This window comes from Lepidochelys kempii, chromosome 1, assembly GCF_965140265.1.
Source record: "Lepidochelys kempii isolate rLepKem1 chromosome 1, rLepKem1.hap2, whole genome shotgun sequence".
NCBI lineage: Eukaryota > Metazoa > Chordata > Testudines > Cheloniidae > Lepidochelys > Lepidochelys kempii.
In genome coordinates, this window is record NC_133256.1 from 257,457,434 (window position 1) to 257,484,673 (window position 27,240).

General features: G+C 47.4%; 2 protein-coding genes across 3 annotated transcripts; one reads left to right on the forward strand and one right to left on the reverse strand.

Moving 5' to 3' along the window:
• The first annotated feature begins 657 nt into the window (after positions 1 to 657).
• TOMM22 (translocase of outer mitochondrial membrane 22) lies at positions 658 to 14,886 on the forward strand. Of its 2 annotated transcripts, none has more exons than XM_073326588.1 (4): positions 658 to 826; positions 981 to 1,099; positions 1,625 to 1,742; positions 14,863 to 14,886. In XM_073326588.1, exons 1-4 carry the CDS (start codon positions 719 to 721, stop codon positions 14,869 to 14,871), a joined length of 354 nt encoding a protein of 117 aa, XP_073182689.1. In that variant the 5' UTR covers positions 658 to 718; the 3' UTR covers positions 14,872 to 14,886. The 2 variants fall into 2 exon arrangements, with proteins under 2 accessions (XP_073182689.1, XP_073182678.1); XM_073326577.1 differs by lacking the exon at positions 14,863 to 14,886 and adding an exon at positions 4,307 to 5,012 and having other exon boundaries at positions 662 to 826.
• On the reverse strand, positions 5,346 to 15,561 carry JOSD1 (Josephin domain containing 1). Its single transcript, XM_073326543.1, has 5 exons — positions 15,481 to 15,561; positions 14,306 to 15,094; positions 9,553 to 9,681; positions 9,238 to 9,432; positions 5,346 to 7,691 (listed from the first exon to the last, which is right to left on the reverse strand). Exons 2-5 carry the CDS (start codon positions 14,488 to 14,490, stop codon positions 7,592 to 7,594), a joined length of 609 nt encoding a protein of 202 aa, XP_073182644.1. The 5' UTR covers positions 14,491 to 15,094; positions 15,481 to 15,561; the 3' UTR covers positions 5,346 to 7,591.
• Between the last annotated feature and the right edge of the window lie 11,679 nt (positions 15,562 to 27,240).

Genomic DNA, 27,240 nt, shown 5'->3' on the forward strand with positions numbered 1-27,240 from the left:
AAGAGCTTACAGTCTGATTACATAGGATAGACAAAGAGTGAGAGGGGAAATAGAGAGGTGGAGTGATTCATTCAAGGTCACACAGCAGGTCAGTGGCAGATCTGGGAATAGAAAGCCAGTCGCTTGAGTCCCACGTCAGTGCCCTGTACACTAAACCAACACTGCCTCTATCTCACAGAGATGTATTATGCCCTTCCTCCATGAGCCATGGCGCAACTACTGGCCATTTCCTTCTGCAGCAGAGGAGATGAGCAAGTGGGGGAGGGCTGGGGTCTAATTTCCCCCCTGCATACCCACTTCGCAAGGTGTCAGGGCAAGAGCCTGTTAAGCTAAGGGCATGAGCCTTTGGAAGCAGAGGGGCCAGGAAGCTGTGGGCAATGGAGGAGGCCCCCTAGGAGTTAGGAACAGATGGAAGAGGTGGAGCGGATAGGCAAGGCTAAGGGCTGTGCAGCCGCGGAGCAGCGATGGAGCATGGGAGAGAGCACCTAGGCAGGGGCGCAGGCTAGGGCCCTTTGCCCTGCTGGATTTGCAGAACTGGGCAGGAGAGGCCTCTAGGGGGGAGGTTGACCGCTAGAGGCCGCTCTCTCCCCGCAGCTCTCAGCCCCTCCCGCGTGACTGTCGCTCGCCTCCCTTCCGCTGTCTCTGTCATCGCCCGGGGCCTCCGTCTCGTCGGCTCCCTTCCGCTTCCGGTGTCACCCCCGCTCTCCTGGTTGCAGCCATGGCCGCCGCGTCGCCCCTGTCCCCCGAGGAGCTGCTGCTGCCCAAGGGCGGCCCGGGCAAGGCGGAGGAGCTGGCGGAGGAGCTGGAGGAGGACGACGATGACGAGGTACCGGGTCGCGGGGCAGGGAGCAGGGGGAGCGTGGCCGCCCGCGGGCTCCATGTGCGAGGCCGGGGTGACCCCTGCGCGTGGGGGGGGGGGCGCAGGGCAGGGGCCGTTCCCGGCGGCATCTCACGGGTCTGACTCTGAGCCTCCCCCGCAGCTGGACGAGACCCTGAGCGAGCGGCTCTGGGGCCTGACCGAGATGTTCCCGGAGAGCGTCCGGACCGCGGCGGGAGCTACCTTCGATGTGTCCCTCTCTGTGGCCCAGAGCATGTACCGGTGAGAAGGCGGCGCCGGGGGCGTGGCTGGGTCTGGCTCTCCCGGGCCCGGGTGGGCTGTCAGGGCCGCGTGCCGTTTGTCCGGTCCGGGTCGGTTATTGGCCGCTCAGGCCCCGCGCTTGCGGGCTGCGTTCCCTGCCCCCGCCCCCGGTTGTTGGGCTTGTGCGCGAGCGTCAGTGAGCAGCGCAGACTGTGCTGAAGGGGTGTGTGGTAACGCTACACATCCTGCTCAAGCACATAGCAGAGTATGGGAGCCAGGACTGGAATAGCAATGGGGACTACAGATTAGGTTCAGGTGCTTTGGCAGAGCTACCTGGAGTGTGCAAGACTGGAATATCAAAAATTAGTCCAAATCAGGATTGAGGTACCCAGGCAGAGCTGTATGGGAGTTTCTCTTGGTCCTCCCTTTCTAGAGGTAGAAGGGGAACAGGGGTCTGTTGTTCCATATACAGGGGTCTGTTGTTCCTCCCATATGAAGGGAACTCAAATCAAGATTTTTCTGTCTTGATTATTTTTTTCTCTCTAGATTCTCCAGGGCAGCTCTCTGGATTGGGACTACCTCCTTCATGATCCTTGTTCTTCCTGTTGTATTTGAAACTGAGAAACTGCAGATGGAGCAACAGCAGCAGCTGCAGCAGCGACAGGTGAGCCTGAAACCTCAAGACCATTGCTCCATTGCAGTCCATGAACACAGGCTAATACTCTTTGGTTGCCTTGCAACAGAGAGATTAGCAGATGATGATGGGGTTTGTGGGACATCATAAACCTTGTCTTGTTTGCGTCACCAGGATTCCCCCCCTACTTTTTCTAATGCCAGCAGTTTCAAACTCATTTAGCAGAGAGGAGAGGGCTTGATTTCATGTTTAATTATGGTCCGTGAGCCAGGGCATAAATTCAGGATGGCTTATTATCCTCAATCCACAGCACAAATCCCACTGATGTCAGTGGGAGGCTCACACAGAGATCAACTCTCTCTCTTGAAGGCTGCACTCACACCCACTACCCCATTCCATCTGCTAGAGTTATCAGTTAATGCTGATGTTGGCATGTCATCACTGGATTTTTACAGTGGCTACTTCAATCAGTTTAAAAGGGAGAAGGGGAATTCATCACTGACTCATTGTTCCAAGCTCTCTGCAGATTCAGGCAGCTGACATGACATTGTTTACATTTAGTTTGTATGTGGAAGGTGCTCTTTGCAGCAGTGAGGGCTAAAAGCTGATTTGGGCTGGGGGCAGTGTTCCCTCTCATTTTTTACATCCACGTGTGGAATAAATTTTGTTATGTGCACCAATAGGTGATGTGTGGCGGGGGTGGCACTGAGGAGTTAAGAGTGAGGGAGGAGGCTTAGGGTTGGGGGTGGGGTGAGGGCTCTGGCTGGAGGTGTGGGCTCTGGAGTGGAGCCAGGGATGAGGGGTTTGGGGTACAGGCTGCCCTGGGGTTGTGGTGGGGAGAGAGAACTCCCCCCAGCCCTCTCTTGCCACAGCAGCCCAGGCCTGGGCAAGAGAGCCTTTCACTGTCCGCAGCAGCTCCAGGGCCGGGGGAGAGGCAGCTCTCCGCGCTGCGTGCCTGCGTAGACCTTGATAGCCTGCTGCACAGCCGCATTGCTTAGAGGGAACTTAGGCTGGGGTGTGGGGGAAGAGCGCTTAGATCAGTGGTGGGCAACCTGCGGCCCTTCAGGTAATCCGCTGGCGGGCCATGAGACACTGTTTACATTGACCATCTGCAGGCACGGCAGCCCGCAGCTCCCAGTGGCCACGGTTCGCCATTCCCGGCTAATGGGAACTGCAGGAAGCGGCGCGGGCCTCAGGGATGTACTGGCTGCTGCTACTTCCGCAGCTCCCATTGGCTGGGAATAGCGAACCGCGGCCACTGGGAGCTGCGGGTGACTGTGCCTGCGGACAGTCAGTGTAAACAGTGTCTCCTAGTCTGCCAGCGGATTACCCTGATGGGCTGCGTACAGGCCGCAGGTTGCCCACCATTGGCTTAGGTTCTGCATAACGTGAGTATATCATGCAGCCATCAAATGCATCATATAGGCCTGATACAGCTCATGGGCCACATGTTTGATACCCCTGACTAAGAGTACTGAGATGAGATGTCTTATTTTCCCTTTGCTATCTGAATAAGTCTACAGCAGTTAGCTGCCATAGCAGAACGGGAATGGTATTGCAAAGTGACAGGAGTATTGCACTCTCAGCCCTGCAGCGTGAGTTAAGAACAGACATATTGGGTCAGACCAATGGTCCATCTAGCCCAGTATCCTGTCTTCCAACAATAGCCAATGCCAGATGCTTTGGAGGGAATAAACAGAGCATGGCAATTATTGAGTGATCCATCCCCAGCATCAGGCAGGCAGAGGCTTAAGGATACCGAGAGCATGGAATTCCATTCCTGATCATTCTGGCTAATAGCAATTGATAGGCCTGTCCTCCATGAACTTACCTACTTCTTTTTTTAACGCAGTTATACTTTCGCTCTTCACAACATCCCCTGGCAACAATTTCCAGATTGACTGTGTATTGCATGAAGTACCTTCCTTTTGTTTTAAACCTGCTGCCTATTAATTGCATTAGGTGACCAAGGAGTACTTGTGGCACCTTAGAGACTAACCAATTTATTTGAGCATAAGCTTTCGTGAGCTTCATTTCACCTCATGAGATGCATTTGCGAATACAGACTAACACGGCTGGTACTCTGAAACCTGTCATTAGGTGACCACTGATTTTTGGTTATGTGAAGTGGTAAATAACACTTCCTTATTCACTTTTTCCTCACCCACTGTTCAGGATTTTATAGACCTCTATCATATCTCCCCTTAGTTGTCTCTTTTCCAAGCTGAACAGTCCCAATCTTTTTAATCTCGCCACATAACATTGTTCACTTTTTTTGGTCTGCTGCTGCACCCGCTGAGTGCATGTTTTCAGAGAACTAGCCATGACTCCAAGATCTTTCTTGAATGGTAACAGCTAATTTAGTCCCCATCATTTTGTATGTATAGTTGAGATTGTTTTCCAGTATGCATTACTTTGCATTTATTGACATTGAATGTCATCTACCTTTTTGTTGCCCAGTCACAAATGTGGAACCCTTATTATCAGATGCTAAACCTCCTCCTTACTGGAACTATGGGGGTAGGGAGGGGTGCTATGCTGTTTTCAATCGTTATAGTTAAATAGCTTTTTTAACCCAGTATCATCTCTTGCAGATTCTCTTAGGACCCACTACAGGGTTGTCTGGCAGTATACCAGGGGCCCTGCCACCACTTTCTGGAAAGATCTAACTTCCAAAAGCTGCTTCAATCCATATTACATGGGGAGACCTCAACATTGATTCATTTGAACTGTTGGTTTGTCAGGCTGGGTATTCCCCCTGCCTCTTTTTTTTTTTTTTTTAAACTTTGGGACACTGACCTATCCATAATGGGGCAAAATCCCCTCTCCTGGACCTTTTTTTTGACGGGCTTCTGCCTGTAGCTTCCCCTCCAGAGGTAATAAGTTTTTCCTTTTATCCAGTCAGTCCATACAGTGAGCAGTTACAGAGACTTCAAATTGAAGAGCACCTGCTGTGGGCTCCTTACCTTAGGACACAAAATTAGGCTCTGGCCAGTTTGTTCAGTAAATTCTGCAATTAAAAGAAAATCCTGTATTTCTCTTGGCTAAATCAAGGCCGGAAGAGGCCAGTGATAGAAAGGAAGGAGTGAATTTACAAAGAGTAGTAAGTTTCATCTGAGCCCTGTAGGAAAACTTGTTTTCAGTATTTTCTTTGCAATTTTTTTTTGTTGGAGGAGGAAAGGGGAGCACATTTGGTTAAAGATTGTGCCTATGCTGATTGTTTGCATCATAAAACTACTACACTTTGGAAATCGGCTGCATATCTTTTTTGTATTAAATATTAAATAAATTGAACCCAAACATGGTGTGTTTAGTAGACATCCCTTGTGGATTTGCACCTTGAGGGCTCAACGTTCATGGCCCCAGATACTAATGGAAGACTAGAATAGCTGTTACTGCTTTGCACCCAGATGGGTGGTTATTCTCCAGCTTTATGTATACAGTGTTAGCTGTGATGGGGTGGGAGAGGAGATGGTTCCAACCTAAGACAGCTTAGATAGGTAAGAAGTTTTGGATAACTTAGCCATGTCTCAAGAGTGGTATCTTAGGGCTACCTAGAGTCAACTAGATGAGTTCCATATCAGAGTTCAGAAGCAGTTTGATGAATGTAGTTTCTCCCAAGAAGGCCACAACTTCATAACAAAGAACAATTTATTTTTTCCTTTACATACCATGTTACAGAACAATTCAGCTGAACACACAGAAGTGACAGGACACTTTATATGGAGATTTTTCCATTTTTAATATTTGGTTAAACAAAATACATCTCTGTAAACAAACCCAAGACAAGGCTATAACAAAACCAAACAAGCAAGAAAACAAACATGGGCTTCCCCACTCCTAAGCAGTGAGATTAGTCTGTTTCCCCTCCATCTGTCACCACAGCACTATTCCCCAGGGATGTGATCATACAGTTTCCCTTTTCCTGAGCAGCTGGATCACACCTTTTCCCTGGGGGTTAAGCAGTGACATTAGATACAAATATAGGGAGGCAGCCCTACAATGTTTTTAAAACATCTTTGCATATTGTACACTGATCCATTGGCTTGCAGCTTCCATGCAAACAGGGTCTCTCCAAAGTGCGATTTTAATCAACATAGAAAATTCTTTTGCTGTTTTTTTCCTTCCCTTTTAGAAAATGGCTTCAAGTCATTAGCAGAATTCCTTGTGATGTGTTTAAAAATTCTGCCAGCTGGTTTTGGTCATTGGAATGTGGTAAGAAGGAAGTAGAAATAGAAACATTGGGTTTGGACTGCAGAACATGCAGAAGAGCCACTGCCAATGTGTTGTCAGGAGGCTGAAGCATGGTACCTGTAGGATGTCCGGGGTTGACCACACCACCACTCTTGTCCTGTTGCCACATGGCCTCTGTTTTCTGTTGCAAAGGGAAGGCTTTGGTGGTTTGTAAGTTTAGCTTCAGACACTGGCTTACCCAGGGTGGTTTCCATCACTGTTCTACACTTGCTGTTATAACTGGGAGGACAGCATGTGCATTAGGAAATGAGACAAACAGTTGTAACATAGCTTGACCAGGAAGAGTCAATAGTAGTGTGAAGTTCATCCCAAACTCACCCTTTCCTTTCTGCTGTGGAAGGAATGATTAAACTACACCCAGCACCGGGTGGCATAGAAAAAAAACTGAGTGAAAGATTCCTACTGGAGTCTCCCTGTCATAGTCACTCTTCTCTGCAGGAGGGAACAGAGGGTGAGGTGATTCAGCAGTCAGGGGGAATGTCTGTCAGCCAAAACCAAAGTACCTGGTTCAGCTACCATGCTAGACAGTCTGCCCTTACCATCAGGAAGACTCTCTCATGAACCCTGTACACATCTCCCCCAGTAACTGCTAGTGACAACAGGAGGCAGAGAAATTTACAATTGCAATGCCTCGCTTTGATTTTGCTTTGCATAACTTCTAGGTTATTTGTAGAAGAGTTTCTCCACCCTCTTTCTTCCTCTCTCATGGCCGTGGCTAGTCTTCCACAGAGGAGGAAAATAAGAGGAAACGACTCCCTCCTTCCTCTTAAACACCTTCAGTTTTATTCCCTTCTCTGCAATCAGCTCCTGAACTAACAAGTGCACATAAAGGAACAATTAAGATGTTATATACTGCACCAAAGAAAACCCTCTACAAGCCCCTGGTGGCCTCTCTTACTCCAGATATGTGATGCTTCTGAACCAGCCTAAACTTGTTAACACTTCTACTCCCTAATCAGCCTGCCCTATCCAAAGAAGCATCTAAGCCATCTGTGTAACAAAAATCCCTAAAAACTTTAGAGAAGAATCCCCCAACTTACCCCAACAGTTTCTTTAAAAATAGGATGTCCCTAACCCTTGGCACAAACCCTCACTAAGCAGGAGATTCTACAGAGCACCATTGCTAGTGTTCGAGAGTTTCCTGAGTCCCCCATGATTTGCAAATGTATCCAGAATAGTTTGCTTTGGGGGTAGAGACTGTTTCAGAGAGGAGGCAGCATGCTTGACACTTCCCATCCAAAGAAGTTTTGTTAAGTCTGGAGGGAGTAGTGTCCAGCCACAATCAGTCTTTAAGATATTAGGGCATGGGTGAGAATCAGCAGGAGTGTTCCAAACTCCCTATCCCCAAAGCGTATTTTAAAGAGCACTATGCAAGGTAATCAGCTTAAAAGCTTAGAGCTCACTCTCCTCATTAAAAAGTGACTGGCTTCCATCCTCATCCATTCTGGCCCCCACAATACCCTATGCCACTGCCCTATTGCACAGTCAATATAAAAAGAAGAGACCAGTGAAAGGAAGTTCCAGAGGAAAAGAGCTAGGGCACCCATTATCCAGGTCAGAAGACATCAGGGGTTTGTGGGGGGAGGGACTGGAGCTGTAGTGAGAAAAGACAGGGCAAATCCAGGTCACATGTCAGCTCTCCAGCTCTGATGTGCTTCCACCTCCTCTGGCACCACCAGCAAAAGTTCACAGTTCTTTCCTCTCAGCTGGTGTTTCAAAAATTTCCTATGGAAAGGAGAAGGGCAAAAGTGAGGTGAAACAACAAAATCCAGAATAAGTAGTATTGGCTCTGTAATAAGTAGTAAAGCCCTTTAGGAGTAAAGACTTATTAAATAAGCAGATGTGACAAAATACACAGGAAGATAATAGGTGAAGGTTTTTTGTTTTTTTTTTTACAATCAATTTTCTGACTACTACATATTCAATTTCTAACTAAATGCATACACCACCTGGCAGGTTATTTTGGAACCACATGGGCATAGTCTTAACCTCATTATTAGAGTTTATACAAAAAAATCTTGCCCATTCTCCAAGGCCACACACACTGTTCTTGTGAATTGGCAAGATGTAATACAACTGAAATAAACAAACTTCTTTGGGTTTCAGAGATCAGCAATCTCATCTATTTCAAAGCACACACACACACCCCCCCCCCCCAAGGTGAAGTGACTGGCAGGAAAAAGTAGGATGCCATGGTAAACCTAGTGGCACAGAATGATTACTGGCAGCCCATGAATTGGGATCCAATACATTTTTTCAGCCTCTCTTTGACTGAGTGATTTATCCGGTAGTCAAAGATAGAAGGACTTAAATAATATGAAAATAAAAGTCTTAAATTTCCCTTATATATTTTGCCAAAAAAGTTCCCAAAATTTTATACACAGGAATCATTCACTTAATGCTGAAATGCAACTGTCTTGAGACTGAAACAGTAATCATTCCAAACCAGCAGTATTAAGCAGCAATCGTAGGAGTGAATGAATTCTCTACTGGAAGTTACACACATGGAATTTTAGGTTGTCACTCAATTCACTAATTCTTGATTGGCATGACCAGCTCTACAGACATTGCTAGAGCACAATTCTCCAAATGGAATCAATTTGGGGCATCAAGGCTAATCATTATGGTTTTCAGCATGTGAGGGGCGAATGCCACGAATCTTCATTGACCATGATTGGTAAGAACCACAATTTTACACTCTGAAAGACATGGAAAATTTAGTACAAGCACAGAAGTGCTACCTGGATCTCAGAAAGAACAGGAAAATGGGGAGAGGCTCATTAGCCTCTGTAGAAACTGTTTAAGGAAAAAAGCTGCATTTTTCAAATTAAATCATCTCTCTGTTGGACACATGCAATAACTGACCATCAGTGGAACGCTGTCAAGTGCTCCCCATCTGAAGAAACATGACAGAGCATGGTAGGTCGGTCTATTACAGGTGTCACCACAGATTAACCATCTAGGAATCTACACTCATCATGGTGACACAACCAGCTGCCTTAGGAAAGAAGCCCAGGCTCTCCTGAACCTTGAAGTCTCCTATTAGCTAACATTGTTTTCTTAGCTTCACATAAATAAGACACATGGGGTAAGATCCAGGAGGGGTATACGAATTTCATTCCCATTCTTCAGTCTTTGCTATCAGAATTCATGCCATTCTACAGTGGCAGTAAAGCATGAGCTATATTGTACCAGATACTAGGTGTTAAAAGCAGATGCCCAATCTGTAATAGGGGCTAGGAGTAGGGGATTAGGAAGGAAGGAGACTCACCTGAGCTCACTTTCACCTCCAATCCACTCTGGCATCTTGAGTTTGGAGTCGAGATTGTAGTAGGTGCCTCCCACCTCCCGGACGCAGATCCAGTGCTGTCGTTTAAGGGGGAGCTTCAGGGGACCCCAGCAGAGGCTGGAGGGCAGATTCATGATGAAGCCCATCACATTAGAGAGGGCAATGACATTAACATCCCTGGGGAAGCAGAGAGAGCAGAGATGGTATTCACTTATTTCTCCTACTTCCTCTGTTATAAACCCTACCATGAGGCAGCCACTTCCCAAACTATAGCAATTAAAAGCTGGTTCTCAGTACCTGCGCTTGTCCCACCAAACTGCTTCATAGCCTTTGGTCTGAAGCGCTGCCATGATGACATTCACATCATAGTTTCCGTTTCCCAGCATGCTCTTCTTGTGTGGTGTCACCATAGTGTTGGGAGACAGTCTGTGAACACAAAGTGAAAGTATACTGTTGCAGGAGTTCATTGTATCCATCTCCCAGGTTCACACATCCATACGCTAGTTAGAAGTGGCACTGGTTGTTGTACCTGTATCCCATGCAAAGTTCAGCTGAAAGATGATGATTCAATGGGAAGGTTGTGCAATCCTGTTATACATCCTCACTGTTCAAAATCCCAATTGGACGACTGGCAAAGCCTGGCATCTTCAACCTGAACTATTCTGCTCTCTCTCTTACCCAGCAGGCAGAGAAATTGACAAGGTATTAGTTCAGCCCTGACTCAAAAGGAAAAGGGTAATGTCATTTAGATGGGAAACCTCCAAAGAGTACCGGTATTGACTGGGTCTGACCCTACTAAACTCATAATAATGGATGAGCTCACAGCACCCTGGAGTGGTTTGGCTGCTGGTATGTTTTCATGTTTGCCAAGGAAGAAGAACTCATGTTTATAAAATCCAACACTGTAGCATCTGGGAACCTATTAAAACAAGAATAAAAGGAGTACGTGTGGCACCTTAGAGACTAACCAATTTATCTGAGCATAAGCTTTCGTGAGCTACAGCTCTCTTCATCAGATTGAAATGAACTGTAGCTCACGAAAGCTTATGCTCAAATAAATTGGTTAGTCTCTAAGGTGCCACAAGTCCTCCTTTTCTTTTTGCGAATACAGACTAACACGGCTGCTACTCTGAAACCTATTAAAACAAGCAGTATCACCACTGCATGGACCAACTGTCAATGCTATTACAATAATAGCTCAACGGCTAAGCTTGCTGGTAGGAAATCCCTCTTCGCTGCCACTTAAAAACATTCACTCAGAAGCTTGCCTAGACATTATTGTTTGTTGTAGTGTGATAGCACCTCAACAGCAGCCACAATCAGGATCAGGGTCCCATCATGCTGTGTACTGTGCAAAAATATAGGAAGACAGTCTCCCCACCAAAGAGCTTACTATCTCAATAGACAAGGCACGGGGCAAAGCATGTATCATACAAGCAGGTCAGTTAGAGTGATGGTTGGCAAATATCCAGTTACATTTTGTTGTTTTTGTATTTTTTTAAAATATGCTTTGCAGTGAGGAAAAGGCAGGAAGGAATGAGAGGATAGGGAAGGAATGGAGGCAGCGAAAGGAAGAGTGGAGGAGTAGCTGAGGGGGGGCCCCAATAGCCAGCAAGTGCAGCTAGCTACAGAGGACCCATAAGGAAAAGGGGTGGGAGGGAGTTGAAGTAAGATGACCTCTGCTGATTTGGCTAAATTGAAGAAATTAGTTTGATGACATCACTAGCGTCCAAAGGTTGTTGCTTCCAGCCAGAAAAGTCACCCACATATTAGCTCCATTCCCAGGAGCTCCTGCTCTTCCTCCCACATGGCTGGGGGAGCAGAGATGCCTGCTTGGTTCTTACACTGTGCCCTGAAGGCTGTCAAACTTTGGTGGACAGCCAGATGGAACGACTTGTGCAGGCTAAGGCTGTCCACTAAAAATACCGTGATCCTAGAGCATTCTACCGTAAAGTCTTTGACACCAGGAGGGGATAGGCAGCTTTTCACATAGCCAGGTCCCAGGCCACCAGTGCCTAAGTGGGCAGCATTTTGCACTAACATAAGCTTCTAGTCTTCAGAGGCAGCTACAGTAGACTATGTTGGTGTAATCCAACCCAAAAGTGATGGGCCTATAAAAGGGAGGGAAGGCTTGAAACAAGTTGTTAATAGGAAAGGCAACTAATATCACTGGTGTGTTTCTGAGCAAAGGTCAAATTACTGCTTCTTTTAACATGATCAGAATATTACTGTGCCAAAAACAGAGGCAGTAATATTCACAAGTAATTATGGTCCCAAAACTTCGACTGGCTTTCACTGGTCACACAAAAGCTGCTTTTTGCAGATTGTTGACCACAACTCTTTCAGTATATCCACTTCCAAACACTTAACTCTACTTCTTCAAGAATATTGCCTCTGCATATTTACACTCATATGACATGCAGGCTGGTGCTGCTGAGCATCATGGTAATAGAAATAATAGCACCTAGGAGCCCCAATTACAGACCAGGACCCCACTGTGCTAGACACTGTACAAACGGGGGGGGGGGGGGAAAGAACCCGACACACAGACCCTTCCCCAGAGAGCTTACATTCTAGTAAACAGTCCAGAAGCACATTTATAAGAGAGCTGTAAGGCTACAACCAATTTTGTTCTTTCCAGAGGAGTAGAATTCAGAGAAGAAAAGGAAAGTGGGCAGGTTGTATAAATATGCAGAGGTAACACACAAACTGTTACCGGTGAGTAACATTTCCTCTTTGAGAGCTGCCTCTATGTATTTCTACTCGTATGTGCACTTAACTTGTACTGTAGAACCCACAGAAAGATCAGCTGAGTTTAATTACACAAGGAATGCAAAGCTGCACTCCCAAAACAGAGTATGCAATCTAGATTCCAAGCTGTACAAGTACAGCTGTGTATGTATGTGTAGAATTTCAGGTAGCCATCCTACAGATTTATAAAACAGAATCATTATAGAAGTATGTCACTGATGTGCAATAGAGTAAGCCTCAAGACCCTAAGGTACTGTCATCCTGGCTAATCAGGTCTCAGAACACAAACTAGTCCTCTTTGACAGATGTTGTGTGGATATGCAAATCAAAGACTCTTGACATCTAGGGTATGCAATCTAATTTCTTGTGAATAGGAATAAGGTCTGAAGAATACCAGGATATGAGTGGTCTAATTCAGATGGAAGCCTGGACCCAACTTTTGCTATATATTTGGGATGAATATGTAGGACACATTTTGTCTCTATGGAATACAATGAAGGTTGGGGGATCAACTATTAAAGCCTGCAATTCAATAACTCTTCTTGTAGATGTGATTACGGTTACAAAGGCTGTCTTTGGTGACTGGTAAGGACTCAAAGGGCAAGTCATTAGTTTTGTCACCCCCAGGTTTAGATCCCATGTTCAGTGAGTTCACTGTTTGGTGGGGATACATTTACCAAACCTCTAGGGAATCTGATGACACACAGTGAGATGACTGAAGACAGTGGAACTGTCAACTGAAGCACAGTATGCTGAAGATGGCCCATAGTCCTTCAACCTCTTCTTGCCTTCAATTAAGTTCAGCAAGTAATCCAAGATAGGTTCTTTTCCACTACCCATATGCAAAACCTCTTCCACTTCTGAGAAAGATCTTCAACACAGAAGCCCAGTCCAATAGAAGTGATCCATGATTACGTTTCTGTCCCTGTGCTGGAACAAAACCACCAGCACTTTTCATTGCTGACCATTGATGGACAGCTCCACTTCTTGATCAGTATGTTAATTATGGTCCATTTTGAAGACTACTCATGATAGTATTGTAGTCTGATTTAAAATTGAAAAAGAAAATGTGTTAGAGATAATCAAAGAAAGATACATAGGCGAGCCGGATACCATTCTCATGGGACCGTGGCTTCTCAGAAGAGTAGCTGGGGGAAAACACCTCACTGATACAGAATACTGCTATTGTGTTGTCAGCATTGAGGGACTACACAAACCTTGATCAATGGCAGAAAAGACTTTAGGTCACGTCCCCTGGCATGAAGTTCCTGCACATTTATTTACATGGAGCTTGGCTTCTCACATATTCTAGACTATCAGATTCTGGTAATGGACCTCCAGCCCAAATTAGATTAATCTGCAATGACTACTATGGATAGAGATGGAGAATCAAAGGGGATTCCCTTTAGTATATTGGTGGAGGGAAGTGACTTTCAGAGTAGTATTCACAAGTGCTCCCATGAAAGTGTAGGAAAAGCATAAAACACTTGGAATTTGATCATAAAAATCAAGGCTTTTGACTGGATTATTTCTTTTCATATTTAAACAAAAAACTCCATATTTAAAAGTTATCCAAAACTGCTGCAGGATTTGCACCACAGTGTCACAGATCATAGGGAACTAGCTGCGGAATTTAGATCTTGCTTGCCAGAGTATACAGGACCTTGCCTGTGTGAAAATACAGAGGCAATAATATTTCATTCATAAATGAACACCAAGAGTCACTCATTTCATCACAGAACAGCACAGGAAGTAGACATAAGCTCTAACTTGCAGCTGTTTAGAAGTTTTTGGACAGAACTACGTCAAAATGTTTTCATTCTGACCCATTTTTCAGTCCTCTCCTACCCTCCCCACTCAGGCCAACCACCTGACCACAAGGCAAACAAAGTATTTTGATGGGAATAATTTACCTTTTAAAAAACAGGAAGGGAGGAAATTTGGGAACCAGGTGGAAAGAGCATCGGGGAGGGAGAGATAATTAAAGCGGGCCTATTACATAAGGGCATCTGCAACTGAGTCCTTGCACCCTACAGTGGCAGCCTGAACAGTATGAGGGACAGGAAACCATGGGGGGGGGGGGGGGGAAGGGGGAGAGAAGATCAGGGTTTTTCCATCATTAATATAGGAGATTTATGTGACAGAATAGAGAAGATGCCATGTCTAGCCTTCAGCAGTGTCAGATTCTGAACAACCTTCCTCTCCCCCTTGCCACGCACAGAAAGGGTATTTCAGATACTCATCCCAGCAATGAAGTGCAAAAATGGAACTAACAATGCCAGTGCAGGGTGCTCCCTACCTCTGGAAAATCTCTTGCAGTGTTTCCCGGGTGAAGGCGTTGCTGTCCTGGAAGACATTATTGAGGGCATGGAGAGCACACAGCTCCCTACGCTGTTTCTCATGGTAAATACGTAGTGGTGCCAGCTGTGGTGGCTCAGGAGACTCAGATTTGGTTTTGTCACCTTTCCATGGCACGCAACTCATTTTTTCTTAGGGTAGTTGTGGGGAAGATGGTGAGAAACAGAGGAGTCTGAAGTTTCTCCCCTGCTCCACAATCAAAACAAGAGCCCACTGATCCCTTCTTTTATCAGCAAATCCTGCTTCCAGCTGGCAAGCCCTTTTCTTGTGCTTCAGTTTGTTTAGTAATTGCTTGCTTGCAAAAATCACGTAGGGATCTGTAACATTTTTTCCCACCCTCCCTCCTCCCCCACCCCATAAAAAGTTGCTGTTGGGGTATTTCCTTCCCTCTGTCTCCTCTTCAAAAATATCAAAATAAGATTTAAATCCGCTTAGCGTCAGGATACCAGCTGGAATTTATCACATCGCTCCTTTTCTTCCATCTCCTTTGGTCCTTAGCGCCGCTAAAAAGGATCCAGAGCAGGCTGGGAAGAAATGCCCACCCCCACGAAGCCAAACCAGGTAAGATGAGGCCAGTCTCAGAGGCCCTTGGCAGGAGCCTTGGGGGCCTCTCAGCTGCCTTTCTCCATCCCTTTGGGAGTGGCTGTGTCCTGAAAAGCAGATGCCAAGGGCTGGGGAGGGAAGCGGCCTCTCGCAAGGCGTGAGCTCCTCGCCAAGTCCTGCCACGCTCCTGAGCAAGGAAGAAAAGCCTCGATTAGCCCGGCAGGAAAAGCAGTGGCACAAAGCGCATCGGGCCCGGGCAGGTTCCCGCGGGGCTCCGGGCAGGGCGGGGAGCCCGCTCGAGGCGTTTCTACCCCGACCCCCCTCGGAAAGCAGCGCGAGCAGGCAGCCCCCACCCTCAGGTGCCAGGGCGCCCCCCACCAGCGCGGCCCTGAGGCACCGTGTGGCCGGGGAGCGCTCGCCCCGCGCGGGGAGGGGGGGCGGCGGCGGCAGCGGGGCAGGGCCGGGGGGGTTCCCCGCATGAGGGGGAAGCCCGAGGAGAGCCCGGGGCCGGTCCCGCCCGGCGGGGACATGCAGCGGCCGCGGTGTCCCTCTCCCGGGGAGCCCCCTACTCACCGCTGGCCAGCCCCGACCTCCCTGGCTCAACAGCCACCCCCGGGTGTCCCCGCGCACGCGCGCGGCCGACCCGCCCCACGTACGGCGCGTGCTCTGTCCCCGCCTCGCACACGCTTACGTAGCCTGAACGCTCCGGGCGCAGGTCCAGGCGAGTGATGACGTCACTGCAATCTGTTCGCCCCCTGGGCCGAGTGCGGGCCTGACTCCCCGCGGCCAGGGAGCACGCGCCTGCAGCCTGGCCGTGGGTTAGTCACGTCACCCACGGCATCAGCCGGTGTTGCTTGGTGCCCTGCTAGAGTAGCGACCCTGCAGGCCACCGTGTATGGACCGTACAGACCGCCGTGGATTACGCACCCCTTGTATTGGCCTGTGCTGCCGGCTCAGTGCCTTGCCCTGCACAGGGTTTGAGCTGCAGCCCGGGCAGGAGTCAGACCCTCAGCACCGCCATTTAACAGCTCCTGTAGCCAGGGCCCGATTAACTTTTTGTGGGCCTGGCTCCAAACATATTTGTGGGCCCCCCTGGGAATGATTGTAAAAGGGGCCGGGGGCAAAAGCACATTGGGGCAGGAGCTAGTGTTGGTCCCTGGAGCAAGGGAGCGGCCAGGGGTAAACTGCAAGCGCAGCAGGGCTGGGGAGGGGGTAAACAGAATCCCCCCCACCCCGCCCACATAGAGCTGGTACCTACCTTCTCCCTGGTTCTAGCCCATTCTCTTCATCTCTCTCTGCACTGAGCTGCCCTTCCTCCAGTGTGACAAAGTGGGAATGTTCTTAAATGTTTTCTCTGAATACTGTGTGAGTGCCTCAGTTTCCCCTATGAATTCTTAAGTATCTAGGTAGTGAGGTAAGTGTGTGTGATTGTTGCAGAGCCCTAGGCTGTCTGCACAGAGAATAGTTGACACCCTGTCTCCTGGCAACTGATGGCCTGGGCCCCACCCCTGCAAAGGGCCAACTGAAGGTGTTGGAGAACAAACTGATCCGGTGGCCTCCTGGACCCGGGGAAGAGACAAAGGACAGAGGAGGAGTTGGAGGGGGTTGCAGTTTGGAGCTGGCTGTAGCCGTGCATGGTGTTTTGGGTTTACACCCTATGCATGGGTCAGAGACTCCCTTGCTCTAGCTCCCACAGTCTGCACACTGTTGTGGGATAGCATCCATTGGAGGCCCAAAGCAGGAATATTTTGTGAGGGCCCCCATACACAATGCCATAATAAAAAGTGAATGGGGGGCTCCCTTTTGCTGCTTGGGGCCTCAGCAATTGCTTAGGCTACTTATGCCTAGTGCCAGCTCTGGATTGCATAGCTATTGCAGCTTTCTAACTCTGACCCTTTTTGTTTCTTCCTTTTGCACACTCCTCCCTTCTTCATATGTGATGTAACTAACACCCAATAACAGTAATACTTTCTACTGTGGTAATGAACCCTGAAGAAGAGTGTGAGTAATTTGTTGTTGCTGGGCTGCAGTTTTCTTTATTTATGAATTAAACCAGTGTCTGGAATGTTGAGAGCATAATGCTGGCAGGGAGTTGATATCTGGATGACATGCTTAACCCTTTGGATACCTCTGGATTTACCATGGGAACATTTTAAGATGACAAATACACAGTCTGCATATATGGCTCAGCCCTAACCTGGAGTTACTTCTATAGGGTGTGACAGAAGTTCGGTTTCCATAGGGTTATACAAGATCAGATCCAGTGATTCATCTAGTTCGATATCCTGTTAATGACATTACAATCTGGGAGCATTATAATTCTGTTGGCAAGTTAATGATAGAAGGTTAAGGGTGGTGTCGTTTGATTTGTCAAAAATCTACAGAATCATTATTTCAATCGTGTCACCCTCTGCGGCATAGCAAAGGGGACTCAATCCCTGCCTCCACCACACATTCCCAGCTCCAGGCCCTCTGGGTAGAGAAAATGTTGATATAATGTGGTTGGAAGTAGGTTGAGTTGAGTATCATTTGAAACCCCTTTCTCCCGTGAACGCAATGGTATCAAATGTCACAAACCCAGAACAATTATGTAGATATATATTTGAGAAAAAGTTTATAAAACAGTGTTTTTTAATTATACTTTAACACAAGTATGTCATACATGCAGCCCTCACATAATTAAACTATGACCATCAACTGACAGTACTGTGTTATTAGTTAATTCTCCCAATATGATAGCTGATTATTTTTTTTAATGTTACAGATTACTATGCATGGAAGGAGCGCTTCAACTTGATTTGCTGTCATCAGCAAAAAAGAAGAGGTTCTGTGGTATTGATTATCAGCTCTGTTTGTTACACCAAAAGAGTTGTAATGAGGCACTGGTTATGATGTCCGCATGCAGCCAGAAGTTACTGAAATCCATCCACAAATGGTATGCACAAAGTTACATAACGTATATTACATAACATAATAAAAGGAGTACTTGTGACACCTTAGAGACTAACAAATTTATTTGAGCATAAGCTTTCGTGAGCTACAGCTCACTTCATCAGATGCAACATAATGATAATCCCAAAGTAATTTATTACAAAATCTGTGTTTTTACTTTGGTCTTGATCATTTTTAGGCATCAATGGAGAGACAAAGAGTACTGACTAGTAAATGAATCTTTGGAGAATACTAGTGTGGAGGACCTGGTTAAACACAATGCATGGGGCTGTAATTAGTGCATCCAAACACTGAATTGACAAGGTTGGAGAAGAAGTACATTGAGCACCAGAAAAAGTTGAAGATGCTGGGACAAGTGCCAGCTGTGGGTGAGTCTTTGCAGCTCTTTAGTCAATCTGTTAGGATTGCTAATTGGAATTTGCACCTCGCAGTGCTAGAAGACTTAGCCCTGGTCTACACTATGGGGTTAAGTCAAATGTAGCTACGTTAGGTCGATTTAAAAATGACTGCATCCAAACAACCAACCCTGTTCCGTTGACCTAAAGGGGTCTTAAAATCGACTTCTGTACTCCTCCCCGACAAGGCTCCTAGAGCTGGGCAGGGAAAACATTCCCAGAACCCCCGACCAAGCTACATGTCCGATGAGGACAGCTAGCAGTCCTACTGCACCGTCTGCTTCAAAGGCACCCAGGAGCTGCTGCTGTGTAGCAATGCCAGCTGCTGCAAGTGCTTCTGTGTCGAAAGCTTGGAGGTCCTGGTAGGGCATGGTACCTCGGCCACGGCAAAAGAGCAAGAGCCCTGGAGCTGTTACATGTGTCAACCACAGAAGTGCTATGGGGTGTTACAGCGCCAACCAGACTGGAATGGATGGCTGCAAGACTTCTTCACCAGCGGCAAAGGACAGGAATATGATCTAAAATTCTAAAAAGGCCTGCACATTTCCTAGAGTCACTACCCTTGATAAAAGAACGTTAATGATTGCGTTGGCTACTTGGATCACAGCAGCCCCCACAATAGACTTGCCCACAACAGCAACGGTGACAGTGAGCTGAGAGAGCTTTATACTTGCTGTGGAATGGCGTTTTCACAGGTAACCCAGGAAAAAAGGCGCAAAACAATTATCTGCCATTGCTTTCACGGAGAGAGGGGCGGCTGATGACATGTACCCAAAACCACCCGCGACAATGTTTTTGCCCCATCAGGCATTGGGAGCTTAACCCAGAATGGGCGGCGGAGACTGCGGGAACTGAGGGAAAGCTACCCACAGTGCACCACTCCATAAGTCGATGCTAGCCACAGTAGTGAGGACGCACTCCGCCGACTTAATGCGCTTAGTGTGGACATACGCAATCGACTGTATAAAATTGAATTCTAAAAATCAACTTCTTTAAAATTGATCTAATTTCGTAATTTAGACATACCCTTAGTGAAATACTTTCTTGCTTCAGATTTACCCAACTGTTCTGCACTGATTGCCTGGTACCTTGCTGAAATAAGAGGTGTAGAAAAGTCTGGCCCTGACATATGGAGGAATTTCAAAAAGGAAATTAGGTTGTTAAAAGGTCACTAGTTCCCTTTTGTGCTGTTGGAATTATCAATAATATTAGAAATTATTAATATGGGAGAGTACCAGACACCAGTTTGACCATAAATTTGGCCCAATGGTGTTATATACAATTGCTGTAAACATGCCTGCTAATTTAAAAATAAGCATGTACTACACCCAGTACAGTAACAAATTTACTCCTGGGGAAATTCTGCTCCACTGCACACATGCAGAATTCATGTCCCCTGCAGATTTTTTTCCCCTGCAGAAAATACATTCTGCCAGGGCGGTGTTGCAGTTACACCTTTCACCCACCAGGAGCTGCTGTGGTGCCAGAAGAGAGGACAGCCAGCTCAGGGTTGGAGCAGCCAGCCATAGAGAGGGAGGGGGCAGTGTCTGCCTTCTTCAGAACGCCTTGCCCGTGGGGCCAGGTGAGGAAGCACAGAATATGGTGGGGATGGACAGAACGGGGCACATGGGGCTGCTGGAGGGTCATATAGTCTGGGGTTCAGAAAGGCTAGTGAGAGGGACAGATTGGGGTGGGGGCACAGGAGCTAGTGAGGTGACAGCCGGGGCTGAATGGGAGTGGGGGTGCAGGGACACATGGGGAGAGAAGGGAGGAAAGTGTCTGAGTGGGGATGCAGGGGGGTGGGAGTGGCTGAGTGGGAATGCAGGGACACATGGGGACAGGGGGAGGGGAGGTGCAGGGATGCATGGGGACAGGGGAAGAGAGGTGGCTGAGTGGGGGTGCAGGGACATGTCGGGACAGGGGGCAGATGTGTCTGATTGATGATAGAGGCTAGGGGTCAGCAAGGGTCTGTGTGCGGGAGGCTCCCTAACTCCCTAACAATCCCCCCAAAAAACTTGTTCCATATTTCTCCCACCCACACCCAACAATCCTACAGATTCACTCCCAGGCTCCTTCCCAGCAATTACTTCCCTCTCCCTTGCTCCTTTGTTACCCCTGACTTCCCCAAGCCTTTGCACTGCTTCTTGAGGGGTACAGGAAATACGGTTCTGTATTGTAGTTTAAATGCATTATTGTTCAAAGTTCTGTATTAATATGCCTAGTAAGGAATCTCTTTGTCAAGAAACATTTCCTGAATCTTTTTTGTTGTCTGTATTGTTACAGCCATACTTGCTGACAGGTATTTTGAAATAAATTACCAAAATAATTAAAACTGGCTTGATTATATTGTGTTATTTTGACAAACAAAATATGCAGAATTTTAAAATATTGTGTGCAGAATTTTTAATTGTTTGGTGCAGAATTCCCCCAGGAGTAAACAAAGTATTCATAAGCAGCTGATCGGTATACTTACAAGTAGGCCAGACCTACAGGGAACCATCTCATCCTGGCATGTTCCAGCATGATCAGGTAGAGTCTGACAAAGAAACCTCAAAATCACAACTCTTTTATATAGGGTGACCAGATAGAATGTGTAAAAAATCAGGACAGGGCGTGAAGGGTAATAGGCACCTATATAAGAAAACGTCCCAAATATCGGGACTGACCCTATAAAATCGGGACATCTGGTCATCCTACTTTTATACCCTTTAACTAACAAATGATGTCAGAGCTAATTACCTCTTTAGTTAACAAATCAATTCAAGACAGTTCCCCCCTCTATTTCCAAGTTTAATTTAGGTAAGTTTTACAATCGCTTTTCTCCTCAAGGTCTTTTCTCCTTATCTCTTCCCCTCCTGCCCAACAGCTTTTCTGTCATACCTCGGTTCCCATAGGTTTTACTTTTAAGATAACACTGATGTGTGTGGTGAGAATGTCCATGTTGGTTCCTTTCACAGGCGCCAGCTTCCTCCTGGCCCCGGGGGTGCTTAACCCCCCTGCTTTGCCCCAAGCCACGACCCCATCTGACCCCAAGCCGCCACCCCCGCCTCACCTCTTCCCACCCCTGCTCCACTCCAGGCCATACTCCCACCCTACCCCTTTTCCCAAACCTCCACCTCTTCCCACCCAGTTCTGCCTCCTCCCCCGAGTGCGCCCCATCCCCACTCCTCCCCCCCCAGCACCTCCTGCATACAGCGGAACAGCTGATTGCTGTGGGGAGGAGATGGTGGGAGGGACGGGGGAGGAGTTATTTTGCCGGGCCGCCAGCAGAGAGGCGGTGCTGGTGGGGGGGCAGGGATAGGAGTTGGCTGCCGGTGGGTGCTAAGCTCCCACTAATTTTTTTTCCGTGGGTTGCTCCAGGGCAGGATATAGAGCCTTTCACCCCAAGGTCACTCATTCCATTACAATCCCAAATGAGACATGATTTCAAAATGTTACCATACAATGGCTGCTCAGTATCCTAATATGCAGTGTTACGGATTTCAGTCCAATTACTAGTGAAACAGGACTGAAAACCAATACCATATTTAGCAATAATGTATTCCCCATGTTGGCAGTCTCAGCTCAGTCTCAGACTAAATGAGCTACTGAAAATAAATCTCTTTTTACATAATCATAGAATCATAGGACTGGAAGGGACCTTGAGAGGTCATCTACTCTAGTCCCCTGCACTCATGGTATTATCTAGACCAGGGGTGGGCAAACTTTTTGGCCCAAGGGCCACATCGGGGTTGCAAAACGGTATGGAGGGTCGGGTAGGGAAGGCTGTGCCTCCCCAAACAGCCTGGCCCTTGCCCCGTATCCATCCCCTCCCACTTCCCGCCCCCTGACTTCCCCCCTCAGAACCCCTGACCCATTCAACCCCCCCCCCCGTTCCTTGTCCCCTGACCGCCCCCTCCTGGGACCCCACCCCCTATCCAACCCCCCCTGCACCCTGTCTCCTGACCCCCCCCCAGAACCTGCACCCCATCCAACCAGTCCCTGTCCCCTGACTGCCCCCCAGGACTTCCTGCCCCTTATCCAACCCCCTCTCCCCACGCTACCCGCCCCCTTGCCATGCCGCTCAGAGCAGCAAGACAGGTTTATTGGAAAGCCTGGGAGGTGGGTGGGTGCAAGCCACGCTGACCAGCAGGAGCAGTGGGCCAGAGCGCTGCCCACACAGCGGCATGGCTGCGGGAGAGGGGGGACAGCAGGGGAGGGACTGGGGGCTAGCATCTCCGGCCAGGAGTTCAAGGACCGGGCAGGACGGTCCCGCAAGCCAGATTTACGGGGGGGAGGGATAGCTCAGTGGTTTGAGCACTGGCCTGCTAAACCCAGGCTTGTGAGTTCAATCCTTGTAGGGGACCATTTAGGGATCTGGGGCAAAAATTGGGGATTGGTCCTGCTTTGAGCAGTGGTTGGATTAGATGACCTCCTGAGGTCCTTTCCAACCCTGATATTCTATGATTCTATGTGGCCCGCGGGCCGTAGTTTACCCACCTCTGATCTAGACCATCCCTGCTATGTGTTTGTCTAACCTGCTCTTAAAAATCTCCAGTGATGGAGATTTCACAACCATCCTAGGCAATTTATTCCAGTGCTTAACTATTGTGACAGTTAGGAAGTTTTTCCTAATGTCCAACCTAAACCACCCTTGCTTCAATTTAAGCCCATTGCTTCTTGTCCTATCATCAGAGGTTAATGAGAACAATTTACCTTCCTTCTCCTTGTAACAATCTTTATGTACTGCAAAACTGTTATCAGGTCCCCTCTCGGTCTTCTCTTTTCTAAACAAAACAAACCCATTTTTTTTCAATCTTCCCTCATAGGTCATGTGTCATAAATATAAAGGGAAGGGTAAACCCCTTTGAAATCCCTCCTGGCCAGGGGAAAGCTCCTCTCACCTGTAAAGGGTTAAGAAGCTAAAGGTAACCTCGCTGGCACCTGACCAAAATGACCAATGAGGAGACAAGATACTTTCAAAAGCTGGGAGGAGGGAGAGAAACAAAAGGTCTCTGTCTGTATGCTGCTCTTGCCAGGGACAGAACAGGAATGGAGTCTTAGAACTTTTAGTAAGTAATCTAGCTAGGTATGTGTTAGATTATGATTTCTTTAAATGGCTGAGAAAAGAATTGTGCTGAATAGAATAACTATTTCTGTCTGTGTATCTTTTTTGTAACTTAAGGTTTTGCCTAGAGGGGTTCTCTATGTTTTTTAATCTAATTACCCTGTAAGATATCTACCATCCTGATTTTACAGGGGGGATTTCTTTATTTCTATTTACTTCTATTTTTTATTAAAAGTCTTCTTGTAAAAAACTGAATGCTTTTTCATTGTTCTCAGATCCAAGGGTTTGGGTCTGTGGTCACCTATGCAAATTAGTGAGGCTTTTTATCCAACATTTCCCAGGAAAGGGGGGGTGCAAGTGTTGGGAGGATTGTTCATTGTTCTTAAGATCCAAGGGTCTGGGTCTGTAGTCACCTAGGCAAATTGGTGAGGCTTTTTACCAAACCTTGTCCAGGAAGTGGGGTGCAAGGTTTTGGGAAGTATTTTGGGGGGAAGGATGCGTCCAAACAGCTCTTCCCCAGTAACCAGTATTAGTTTGGTGGTGGTAGCGGCCAGTCCAAGGACAACGGGTGTAATATTTTGTACCTTGGGGAAGTTTTGACCTAAGCTGGTAAAGATAAGCTTAGGAGGTTTTTCATGCAGGTCCCCACATCTGTACCCTAGAGTTCAGAGTGGGGGAGGAACCTTGACATCATGTTTTGTAGACCTTTAATCATTTTTGTTGCTCTCCTCTGGACTTTCTCCAGTTTGTCCACATCTATCCTGAAATGTGGTGCCCAGAACTGGACACAATACTCTCGCTGAGGCCTAATTAGCGCAGAGTAGAGTGGAAGAATTACTTCTTGTGTCTTGCTTACAACACTTCTGCTAATACACCCCAGAATGATGTTTGCTTTTTTTTTTTTGCAACAGTGTTACACTGTTGACTCATATTTAGCTTGTGATCCACTATGACCTCCAGATCCTCTTCCGCAGTACTCCTTCTTAGTCACTCATTTCCCATTTTGTATGTGTGCAACTGATTGTTCCTTCCTAAGTGGAGTACTTTGCATTTGTCCTTATTGAATTTCATCCTCTTTACTTCTGACCATTTCTCCAGTTTGTCCAGATCATTTTGAATTTTAATCCTATCCTCAAAGCATTCCCAGCTTGGTATTGTTTGCAAACTTTAAAAGTGTACTCTCTATGCCATTATCTAAATCGTTGATGAAGATATTGAACAAAACTGATCTGAACAAAACTGATCCCTGCAGGACCCCACTTGATATGTCCTTCCAGCTTGACTGTGAACCACTGATAACTATTCTCTTGGAATGGTTTTCCAACCAGTTATGCACCCACCTTTTGTAGCTCTATCTAGGTAGTATCTCCCTAGTTTGTTTTTGAGTAAGTCTTGTCAGACGGTATCAGAAGCCTTACTAAAGTCAAGATATACCACATCCACTGCTTCCCCCCATCCACAAGGCTTGTTACCCTCTCAAAGAAATCTATTAGATTGGTTTGACAAGATTTGTTAATGACAAATACATGCTGACTGTTATTTATCATCTTATTATCTTCAAGGTCTTTGCAAATTGATTGCTTAATAATTTGCTCCATTATCTTTCCAGGTACAGAAGTTAAGCTGACTGGTCTTTAATTCCCGCAGTTGTCCTTATTTCCCTTTTTATAGATTGGCACTATATTTTCCCTTTTCCAGTCCTCTGGAAATCTCTCCCATCTTCCATGACTCTTCGAAGATAAATGGTAATGGCTCAGATATCTCCTCAGTCAGTTCCTTGAGTATTCTAGATGTATTTAATCAGGCCCTGGTGACCTGAAGACATCTAACTTGTCTAAGTAATTTTTAACTTATTCTTTCCCTATTTTAGCCTCTGATCCTACCTCATTTTCACTGGCATTCACTATGTTAGATGTCCAATCACTACAAACCTTTTTGGTGAAAACTGAAACAAAAAAGTCATTTAGCACTTCTGCTATTTCCACATTTTCTGTTGGTCTTGGTCCTTGGTCTTCCTCTTACTTCTAACATATTTGTAGAATGTTTTCTTGAAGTCGGGAGGATGTCTGGTTCAAAGAATGAAATAAGGGAAAGTTTCTAAAAGGAGGGCCTCAGACTGACTGCAGATGGATTCTATTAACAAAAAGAATCTGCCTTAAAAGGAACCATAGACGCTGACTCCGTGAGTGTTCCAGCCCTGGATCACCCATGGAAAAAAATTAGTGAGTGCTTAGACCCTTGTTCTCAATCCCAGGAGTAATCATCTAGACTACATAGAGTTTCCAGTTGTCTAATTGCACAAAATCAAACATCCTTGTCCTGCCGCTTCCCTGAGGCCCTGCACCTCCCCACCCCTTCTCACTCTATCCCCCTTCCCTCAGTGGCTCGGTTTCCCCCACCCTCACTTACTTTCACCGGGCTGGGGCAGGGGGTTGGGGTGCGGGCTCTGGGCTGGGGGTTCAGAATGTGGGAGGGGGGTTTCAGGCTGAGCCTGGGGCAGGAGGTTGGTATGCAGGAGGGGGTGCAGGCTTTGGGAGGGAGTTTGGGTGTGGGAGGGGGCTCAGGCTGGGGCAGGGGTACAGGAAGGGGTGAGGGGTGTGGGTTCTTGGAGGGGGATCAAGGCAGGGGTTGGGGTGCTGGAGGGAGTGTGGGTTCCAGTTGGGCAGTGTTTACCTCAGATGGCTCTGAGAAGTGACTGCCCTGTCCCTGTGGCTCCTAGGCTCAGGGGTGGCCAGGTGGCTCTGCGCACTGCCCCTGCTTGCAAGCACTGCCTCCACAGCTCCCATTGGCTGTGGTTCGTGGCCAATGGGACCTGCGGAGCCAGCACTCAGGGTGGGGGCAGTGCATGCAGCCTTGCTGATTGTCCCTGCCCTTAGCAGCCATAGCGACATGGCTGCTTCCGGAAGCTGCGCGGAGCCAGGGCAGGTAGGGAGCCTGTCTTTGCCCCGCTGTGCCGCCAACTGGACTTTTGGCCTATTAGAATCTCCTGGATTGCTTTCAATAGCAACCGGGAGGTTGAGTCAGATTCTGGGAGACTCCCGGCCAATGTGGGAGGGCTGGCAACTCTAAGATTACACTATCCCTTGTGACGCTGAGCTGTTTTCTTTGTGGGTAGAAGCTGCATTGGCTGCTCCGTGGAGCAGCTGGTAGGGAGGGAGTATGCAGTGGTAACATGGGAGGTACTGTTGTCCACTGCAGATACAGCAGTTGTTTGGGGAACTGTTACCCTCCTAAAAATTGATGGATTTACGGCCATCAGCTTTCATAGAGGTCACAGGCTAGTCAGAGGGGGCAATGTGAAGTTTATCAACACTGGCTTTACACTAATGAAAAGGTCTGGGACAGAGATTAGCCCTGACCTTTGTAGGTCCTCAAAATCATGGAGGTGGGAGTGGAGAAGCAGCCCGGTCAAGCACTGACAAAGTCATTGCATCAGAATAAAGTGGTTCCAGCAGATTTATTTCAGCCCCATGTCATCAGCATCTGCCAAAGGAGGAAGACAATTCATCCCAGGTGGGAAATCCCCACAGATAGCAGGCCCAGAGTGTGTCTTCTCATTTGACTGGTCCCTCCATATGTCTGTCAGAAAAGCCTACTCTCTTATTGGTTAGCTAAGAAACCTAAATGTTTGCTTTTACTTTTGCGGGAAAACCTTTGACCCATCTCTCTGTCTCTGTCCCATGATAGGCAGAGATTCAGGGCCCACCCCTCTTTCTAAATCTCTTGTTTGATTGGAGCAAAGTGTTGCTCGTAATGCTGTTCTCCTCTTCCATTGGTTGCAGGGCAGTTACCACGTAGCGCGGACTCTGAGCTTGTGAGGATATAAGGAGTCGACCTGGCAACACCGCTTCTACTTTCCAGTCTGCAGGAGGAAGCGTTGGCTTGGGGGCGTGGCTTACGAATAATTATGAGCACGGCCGTAGTTGTTATGGTTATGCT

Coding starts and splice junctions, on each gene's coding strand:
- TOMM22 (XM_073326577.1), top strand. CDS start 719: ATGGCCGCCGCGTCGCCCCTGTCCCCCGAGGAGCTGCTGCTGCCCAAG. Junction 1,100..1,624: donor GTGGCCCAGAGCATGTACCG/GTGAGAAGGCGG, acceptor TTTTCTCTCTAG/ATTCTCCAGGGCAGCTCTCT. Junction 1,743..4,306: donor AGCAGCTGCAGCAGCGACAG/GTGAGCCTGAAA, acceptor CATCTCTTGCAG/ATTCTCTTAGGACCCACTAC.
- JOSD1 (XM_073326543.1), bottom strand. CDS start 14,490: ATGAGTTGCGTGCCATGGAAAGGTGACAAAACCAAATCTGAGTCTCCT. Junction 9,682..14,305: donor CTGCAAGAGATTTTCCAGAG/GTAGGGAGCACC, acceptor TTGTGTTCACAG/ACTGTCTCCCAACACTATGG. Junction 9,433..9,552: donor GTTTGGTGGGACAAGCGCAG/GTACTGAGAACC, acceptor CTGCTTCCCCAG/GGATGTTAATGTCATTGCCC.